Source organism: Helianthus annuus, chromosome 15 (assembly GCF_002127325.2).
Source record: "Helianthus annuus cultivar XRQ/B chromosome 15, HanXRQr2.0-SUNRISE, whole genome shotgun sequence".
Classification (NCBI taxonomy): domain Eukaryota; kingdom Viridiplantae; phylum Streptophyta; class Magnoliopsida; order Asterales; family Asteraceae; genus Helianthus; species Helianthus annuus.
The window spans coordinates 1,977,997-1,987,264 of record NC_035447.2 but is presented as its reverse complement, the minus strand read 5'-3'; the positions used below and the strand labels follow the sequence as shown (position 1 = coordinate 1,987,264).

Below are 9,268 nucleotides of genomic sequence, written 5' to 3'. Positions count from 1 at the left end.
TCGTAAATTTTAACCGGGGGCAAAATCGAAATATTTAGCCGGGAATAAAAACGTAAATTTATTTTTAAGCGGGGGCAAAAACATAAATTTGAACTGATGGCAAAAGCGTAAATTTATAGCAGGACAAAATCGTAATTTTATTAGACCAATAGGGGAGTGCCAGACAGCTGTCTGGAAAAAAAAAAAAAAAAAAAAAGAAAAAGCCAGCCGCCCTTTTTAGCCAATGGAGAGGAGGAACTATTAAATGATGATGTCATCATCTTTTAAATGTAGGAGTTTAAATAAATACCGTAGAATAGTGATGAGTGATGCATATACACGTGCGTCATATGTTATAAATATGAGCTACGTCACTCACCTTTCACCCCACTCGCATGTAAGCGCGTGTAACAACTTTCTACTCTTCTTTTATCTTGGGGTCCACTAGTTTAGCGCGTGGATCCGGGAATCTACCTTCGGATATTTTGAGGATTTCTTATAACCACTTGTATTTTCTTAACCAATATAGTTGATTTTACTTGTATTTTCTTAACCAATATAGTTGATTTTTAAATATAAAAATATACATTTATACATTATTTTGTACCTATATATTGGCAACCTGTTATCTTGCAATTCGATCTCAACTCAAATTCCGTATGGAGTCTTCCTCTTGGCCAGAAAGTTTACCAGGCAATCGGACCAAAGCCATGCAAGAGCTCACACAAGGTCAAGTATTGATGAATAAGCTTCAAGAAATGCTCGGTCAACCAGAAAAAATCGAGTTTGGTTATAACTCAGTTGACGATACACTGGTGCAAATAGTGGGTATGTTCAATAAGACCCTTTCAATCTTGAGCTCGAATTCTCCTAACTTCAATAGGATTCCTCAAAATCGAACTCACGATACGAATTCTCCAAATAATTGGGATGACCAACGGTCAGAAAATTCTATAGAAAGCGTTAAAACAGTGATGCCGATAAAAACTAAAAGAGGATGTCATAAAAGAAGGTATGCTATATTGAATTTTACATAGCTCGATATTATTATGCTTATAAGATGTGTATGATATGCGATGTTTATAGTGTTGGATATGAGTCGATTTATGTATAAGATTGACTTTTTATATCTAACTCTCAACAAATTCAAGTTGCTAATAATTTTTTTTTTGAAAAAAATACAGAAAAAGCTCTTCGATATTTACTAAGGTAACGTCTACTTTGATTGATGATGGATATGCTTGGAGAAAGTACGGAGAAAAAGTGATTATCAACTCAAAATACCAAAGGTATGTATTATTTAGTAAGAAATATAACTCCGGTATGTGATAAAACCAAAACTTTTGAACTAGATGTTACAACCGATTTTTTGTTTTATTTTGCTAACTACTCCATTCAAGATAATTAACGAAGTCAAACTATAAGAAATTAACGACGTTTGAACATTTTGTAAGCCAAAGAGTTATTGATGTAGTAAAACATGTTTTGCTCATTTTACTAATGTGTGTTTATTAATATGCAGGCATTATTATAGGTGTACGCACAAGTTTGAGCAAGGGTGTCAAGCAACCAAACAAGTTCAAAAGACCGACGATGAGCCACCAATGTATAGGACAACCTACCATCGACACCACACTTGCAAGAATTCACAAAGAGGGCATCCAATCATTTTGGATTCTCCAAACTCCTGGGACAGTTCTGTTCTTTTTAGTTTTGAAACAAATACAATTATCAATAGGAAACAAGTTCGTCCTTTCTCCTCCTCGACTAAACATAAGCCCGAGGAGGGTTTTTCTTGTTTAAGCGTGGACTACAACAAAGTTTCGTTGTCTAATTATAATACATGGGATCAGGTCACACAATCCATACAGATTCCTTTGGAACCTAAGTCTATGATGTCATCAGGGTTAGATCATGAGGACATGGTCTCCCCCGGGGTATACTCATCTACATGTAGCACACATCAATATGAGACTAAAGATGTGTTCAGAAGCAATGATATTAGTGACTTCTGACTTATTATGCAAATAGTTAGTTTTCATTTTGAATAATATGTATCTTCAACATATAACATATAGATGGCATTTAGCTAGACGAGTGTAACCTTCTTTTATGTGCTATATATATTTGCTAAAAGTTTCTTAATCATGTGACATATTATTATTAGCACTTCCTTCCATCCAAACTAAAACAACATATTGTGCAAGGTTTTGGTTATTTAGTGAGGAACCCAAGATTTTTTCTAAAGGTGTTGGAAACTTGGTGTTCAGATGCCTATCACCGATTTTTGATTTTCTAGTCCAGTTAGTCGGGTAAAGAAATTAATACCAAATTCGCTAGAAAATACATAATAAGAAACAATTCGGGCCATAAAGAAGAAACGAGTACATGGTTAAATTATATAAATAATGGCTTAAACTACGTAAACATTACTCCCTCATTCTTAAACTTCTGAAGCCATGAAATCATACAATCTCAAAAACAATAAATATAATCTCAATTTGCAGAAACCTCTGCCAAAACTTGGGCCAGATGAAGTGGAAATCATGAATCTGGTGATTAATAGTCAAATAGTTTTTAGTGAATTTTGGTAATCATGAATTTGGTGATTATCGACAATCGATTAATAAAGCAAATTCATAAATCAAAGTTAAAACTTGGGCCAAGTTATTCATCTTCCAACAGGGTCGTTCCAACGTTTTTGTAGACCCTAAACGGACTACGAAATGAAGGTCCTTTTACAAAACATATAGAGATTAATAGAAAAATTAGCTGCTAAAGTTAACCTACGTTTAGGGAGCCGCTAGAATGAAAACCACCTCGAGTTGTAAGAACCGCGAGAACTACACCCCACGGAGCGCCGTTCGCCATGAATTTTTTTTACAAGTAGATGTGTGTATTATAAACACAGCCGTGAAAAATCATGGCGAACGGCGCTCCGTGGGGTGTAGTTTTTTACACCACAAGTTTGGTGGAAAAAAAAGAAAAAAAAAATTTAAAAACACCAAACTTGTGGTGTAAAAGACTACACCCCACGGAGCGCTGTTCGCCATGATTTTTTACAGCTGTGTTTATAATACACACATCTACTTGTAAAAAAAAATCATGGCGAACGGCGCTCCGTGGGATGTAGTTCTCACGGTTCTTACAACTCGGGGTGGTTTTCATTCTAGCAGTCCCCTATATAATTAGCCCTAATTTTGCCATAAATTCTCCTCAAATCCCGACAGACCTGATGCCATGAGTGATTACCGTTAGTAATAACCGATAACCTAGAAAATCGAAAGAGCAGGTTGCGATAGGAGGTAGGAACGATAATTGCGGCTCAATTTTAGGGATTTTTGGCGCTGATTCACGGAATTCGGATGAGGTCGAGTGGTAGATGGTTGCTACAAACTGTTGTTATGTCTGTGGTTTAATTGTGAAACTGGGTCTTGAATGTGGGCCTTTTTTCCTAAACAAATTTTATCTGTGTAATTTTATTAAAAAACATGGTTTAGTTTTGCTTTTTATTTAAGTCTGATACATATGCAATATATAAAATTTTACTAAAAATTGGAGACTCTTGATTTTTTCTGACCCTAGGCCCGTGCCTAGATTGGTAAACCTAACGTGCCGGCCCTGTCTTCCAATAAAACTTTGTTGAAACACATTGAATCAAACGGGCGCAGCTCTTGGGGCCGGGGACCCCCGAACTTTACGCTCAGTAGTGTTATCTATGTACGTTTCGTAAAGAATTTTTTAGGTATATACGTTTTCGACCCCCAAAATATTAGGTCCGGTGACTTCCGACCCTTCGGTGTAAATTTTCAAGTTTCGCCACTCCGTGAAACAAGTGGAATTGGTGCTAACGAACGAGCCTAAGATCATTTAGCTGGCTATTATACCACTTGTTGAACTAGTCAAGCAAATGTCACACGAAGAACACAAAGGATATTGAACAACTTGTTTGGCTTTCTTTTTATTAACAAAAGAAGAATTACAATACTATTTTTTTTTTAAATGCAAGAATTACAATACTTGAAAAATAACTCTGAACACCTTTATATAGGTAAATTAGTTTGAGATCAAGAAAACATTTAACTAGGAAACATAATCATACTCAACTTCTAATTTAATATATAGTTAACTACATAGTTAGTCCCTGTAGTTTGCACAAAGTAACATACTTAGGTACCAATAGTTTAAAATCACATTCTAAGGTATTAACTTTTCATTTTGTAACGTTTGGAGGTATTAACGTTATTTGTAGGTTTAAAATCACATTATATTAATACCTAAGTATGTTATTTTGTGCAAACCACATGGACTAACTATGTTAATACCTTAGAAGTTAATATCTCCAAACGTTACAAAATGAAAAGTTAATACCCTAGAAGGTGATTTTAAACTATTAGTACCTAAGTATTTTATTTTGTGCAAACCACAGGGACTAACTATGTAATTAACTCTTTAATATAAATAAAATTCTACAAATAAAACTAATTTAACTAATACTCCTTAACATGCGGATCTCACTCAAACCTGTGACAACCCTCGTAATTCCATGTATCCGTACAATTTATTAATAATAATTAAAGTGCTTGATGACTGTGTTGAATCATTTAACTGCTCTCTGAATACCGTGTTATACTTACATGTGCGTGTTAACATACTAGTGGTATACGGAAAAGTTAATAAATAGTCCTGAATATTTTCCTATGTGTTAGGAATTAATTGTGTTACAAAAATATATGTATAAGACGCCTTACGGAATAATTAAACACTTTAACGAAACAGTATCCGACCGAACAACCGGAATTACCCGGGACGCCAAATATTTGTCAAACACATTATTTAATTATTTTTGGCTAGTCATGGTCCCCGTATGCCATAACACCCACCACAAATAAACTGACTAACAAGTGTAAGTTTATTACTTGGAATTTAACTACCTTGTTACATTTTAGTCACAATTTTTACACTAGACCCCCAACCGTAAATCAGCCCCCATGGACCCCACCTAAGATCTTAGCCATACTTCCAATCTCTAACTAGATTATGATCTATTATTTTAATTGATTTAGCTTGTGAAAGTTGCTAATATATGAAACAATCTTTATAACTAGATTATGATCTATTATTTTAATTGATTTAGCTTGTGAAAGTTGCCAAGATATATGAAAAAATCTTTATGACTAGATTATAATCTATTATTTTAATTGATTTAGCTTGTGAAAGTTGCCAAGATATATGAAACAATCTTTATAAGTATGGAACTCATGGATCCTCATCATCACAACAAATATCACACTCAACCTCACTACTCTCTCTCTCTCTATTCGGTTCCCCCAAACCGAACCCACCCCCTCTCTCTTCACATCTTCATCTTCCATTTTTACAAGTCCCTTTTTAAGCTTAGAAGGATTCAAGAAGGTAGCTACTTGTGGAGCTTCAAGAAGGGCTTTGTCTTGCTTGTTCTTCATCTTTTCTCATCATCCTCCTCAATAGATTCTACCCTAGCTATAAGCTAGTAGTAAGCTCTTGTTTAACCTTTGTTCATCTTATTTTATAGCTAACATTGTAGCATGATGCTTATGTTTACAACGAAAATGCAAGAACACTAAAAATATAAATATAAAGGTTACATGAAGTTGACTTGTATATGAAATGCTATTAGTTGATGTTGTCATGGGTATGTTGTTAGTTTAGGGTTGGTTAATACATATGTGATGATTGATCGTCGAACACTTGATAAAATCCGTTGTTCGGACACGTGTTGATACAATATAGTAACATATTAAACTATAAAGAACATGCTGAATCACATTTCCAGCCGACTTCATCAGGCTTTAAACAGGTCATAAACTCAACGAAAAACTAATATTTCGAGACTAAAATGTGATATTAGGAAATACGGTTCTAATGGCACCGGAATCATAATTTTTGGACTCCGTTTACTATTTTAAAAGCGTCTTTTCGTAACAGCAGCTAGAGCTGCAATTTTTTTGTTGAAAAAGTGCATCTTGTTTTCTGTTATAACTTGTAATCTGTGTGGATTCTGATCACGAAATTTATACCATAGTTGACCACCGATGTATTTGTAATTACCCCGCTGGAATTTCGTAAATCGGACACTCGATGAATTTTTAATAAATTGTTCCGTGGACTGTGGTCAGAAATACATAAATCTGAGTTCAGTCCGGAATATGATTTTTATAAAATATTGGTAGTGAACCGGACCCCGATATTCTTACACAATTAAATTTGGAACGTTTAGGACATTCTGTAAAAATTTGGGAATTTTTGGAATAATTTAACTATTTTATTTAAATGTCCGAAAACAACCGGTTTTGAATATTAATGCTGAATTGATATAAGTTGTGACTTGCGTGTCTAAATGTCGAGTATGCTATCTCTGAATGATCTAACATGTTATATGTGTTACGTGCACTATCTTACGTATGCTTATGAGTGGTGAATGGATGGGAAATATATATATATACGGGTATAAACAATTAAAGTAATGCATGCTATGTGATAGATACGTGTAGGAACTTTGTGCTCTATTTGTAAGACACTAAATGACTAACTGTAAATCATACTAGGACGTGATTGACCGACCTTGACTGTTAGCGATATTTGAGAATCTAACCGAGCAAACCGAGGTGAGTTCACACTTTTCTATAAAGCATGGTAAATTCCCGGTGGGAATGAGAATGGGTACAGGAATAGGGATTCCTCGTCCTTTAAGACGTGTTCAGGAATGTAAATTCCTCGTCCTGTTGGGACGTGTTAGACTTACTGGACTAGAACTCTATCAGCGAAGTCCCTCCCTTTTTGTATCGACTTAATCGCCAAGGCTATTGCGAGCGGGTCATTAGTTAATAGGCTATTGGTTTAACAAACCTCACACCGTGCCAGTCGGACGGGCGTGTACTAATGGACTATGGCACGTCGGTGGTGATAGAACACCGACGCTAGGGCACAATTGATTTTTGTTAATAGTCGATATGATAAACGAGTCTGGTAGTTTAAAATACTGGGGTAGCTCCCCACGACCAAAGTGCCGGGCTGGATGGCTAGGGAAGGTGGACATGGGATGGTTAACAAATAAACGTTTTCGAACTATGGGGTAACCCCCACGGCTGGATAGCCAAATGAGATTAAACTATGTTTTTGGAAACAACTCTAAAATGGACAACCAACCGTGAACTCACTCAACTTTGTTGTTGACTCGTTATTACATGCTTTGCAGGTCATTAGATGCCATGGAGCTTGCATATGGAGGTGGTCGTTGTGGGATGCGAACTGATATGTCCAGTACTTAATGAATAAACTTTACGAATTTATTAAACCTACTTTTGGACTTTAAACTTATGAACCATGGACTTATGTTTTGAACTTATGTTTTATGCTTCCGCTGCTAACCTAAAATCGGTTTACTTCCTTTTGGTCACCAATCGTATTGTGTTTGGTTTTATTTACTTAATTATGTTGTTCAATATGATTGGTGGCTCGATCCTGGTCATGTCACGCCTCCAAGCGGTGATACTCCGCATGGTGTATTTTTGGGGGTGTGACAGATTGGTATCAGAGCCATTGGTTATAGTGAACTTGGTTTTAAAAAGGGAAAAGATTTTTGATAAAACCAGACTATAACCTGTACAGTGCCCAACGATCCACAACGACGCTTCGCTCCACATGCAAGACTCGACACAATAGGTGGTATGATATATGTTATATTGTCGGTTAGATAGCTCACACTGTGCATTAGTTAACGTGATAACTGCTACTTGAACCTTGTGTGCTTACTCTCTCCTATCGTCCCACACTCACGCACTTTCGCGACACTTTCCTCACTTACGTTGCTTCATTATGAAGATCATGAGCGGACGCGGAGGACGTATCAACCTCACTCAAGCCCAGTTGACGGCTTTGATCAATGAACGAGTTGCTGAGGGACTCGCAGCTGTTCCTGCAGGAGGTCAACCTGCACAGCCTCCTGTGTGCACATTCAAAACCTTCATGGATTGCTGACCTAGCACTTTCAGCGGCACAGAAGGAGCTGTAGGCCTTCTTCACTGGTTCGAGAAGCTCGAGTCCGTTTTCGAGATGTGTGATTTCCCGGAAGATCGTAGGGTGAAGTATGCTACTGGAACGCTCGAAGGAGCTACGTTAACCTGGTGGAACGCTCAGGTTCAGCTGCTGGGGTTGGTTGCTGCTAATGCCACCCCATGGAACAGTTTCAAGGAACTGATCAAGGAAGAGTACTGCAGTCGGGATGACATCCACAAACTGGAGGTGGAATTTTTCAATCTGAAAGACGGGGTCTGAGATTGAGGCGTATACCAAGAGGTCGAATGAACTGGCCATCCTATGCCCTATTATGGTGGACCCTCCCATCAAACGTATTGAGCTTTACCTCAAGGGCCTTGTACCCGAGAATCAGAGTCACGTAACTTCAGCCAACCTGGGTACCATTCAGCAAATTATCAAGTTGGCTCATCGTCTCACCGACCAGGCGGTGGAGCAAAACAGGCTACCCAAACGTATCAGTGCCATAGCTACTTCTGATGCACCTACCGACAACAAACGAAAATGGGATGGGAATTCAGGCAAAGGTTCTACTTCAGCTCAGTCCCAGCAGCGAAAGACAGATGAGTACAGGAGCCCCAGTCAGCAGTCTTCTGGGAATCAAGGTCAGGGTGGATACAAGGGAAATCACCCCAAATGTAATCGTTGTAACTTGCACCATAGTGGGCCATGTGGTAAGGGCAACTGTCATCGATGCAACAAGCCTGGTCACATGGCAAGGGACTGCAGGAGTCAGCATCCAGCGAATCAGAACCGGCAGCAACAACAAGCCCCACCCAATCAACGCCAACAGCGGCAACAACAGGGTAACAACAAAGGATGCTTTCAATGTGGCGCTGAAGGCCACTTTAAGAGGAACTGCCCCCAGCTGAACCAAAACCAGAACAATAACCAAAGAAACGGGAACAACAATGGAAACAACAACGGAGGCAACAATAATGGAAATGGCGCCCAAGGTCGTGTGTTCGTGATTGGTCAGGGAGAAGCAAGGAACGATCCCAACGTTGTGATGGGTAAGTTTCTTCTGGACGACTTCTTTGTTACTGTTTTGTTCGATTCGGGTGCCGATACTAGTTATGTGTTCGTAAAAGTTAGCCAAATGCTTAAGCACACTCCAACACTTCTAAACAACAAACACACGGCAGAACTAGCTAACGGTAAAAGTCTTGAAGCCACACACGTAGTTAAAGGTTGTAACCTCGTCTTAGCTGGT

At 37.9% G+C, this 9,268-nt stretch overlaps 1 protein-coding gene across 1 annotated transcript; it reads left to right on the top strand.

Moving 5' to 3' along the window:
* The first annotated feature begins 574 nt into the window (after positions 1-574).
* Positions 575-2,067, top strand: LOC110910002 (probable WRKY transcription factor 70). The gene is made up of 3 exons (XM_022154719.2): positions 575-991; positions 1,164-1,268; positions 1,502-2,067. The coding sequence occupies exons 1-3, from the start codon at positions 639-641 to the stop codon at positions 1,992-1,994; spliced, it is 951 nt and encodes a 316-aa protein (XP_022010411.1). The 5' UTR covers positions 575-638; the 3' UTR covers positions 1,995-2,067.
* Positions 2,068-9,268: the final 7,201 nt, after the last annotated feature.

Coding starts and splice junctions, on each gene's coding strand:
- LOC110910002 (XM_022154719.2), top strand. CDS start 639: ATGGAGTCTTCCTCTTGGCCAGAAAGTTTACCAGGCAATCGGACCAAA. Junction 992..1,163: donor AGAGGATGTCATAAAAGAAG/GTATGCTATATT, acceptor AAAAAAATACAG/AAAAAGCTCTTCGATATTTA. Junction 1,269..1,501: donor ATCAACTCAAAATACCAAAG/GTATGTATTATT, acceptor ATTAATATGCAG/GCATTATTATAGGTGTACGC.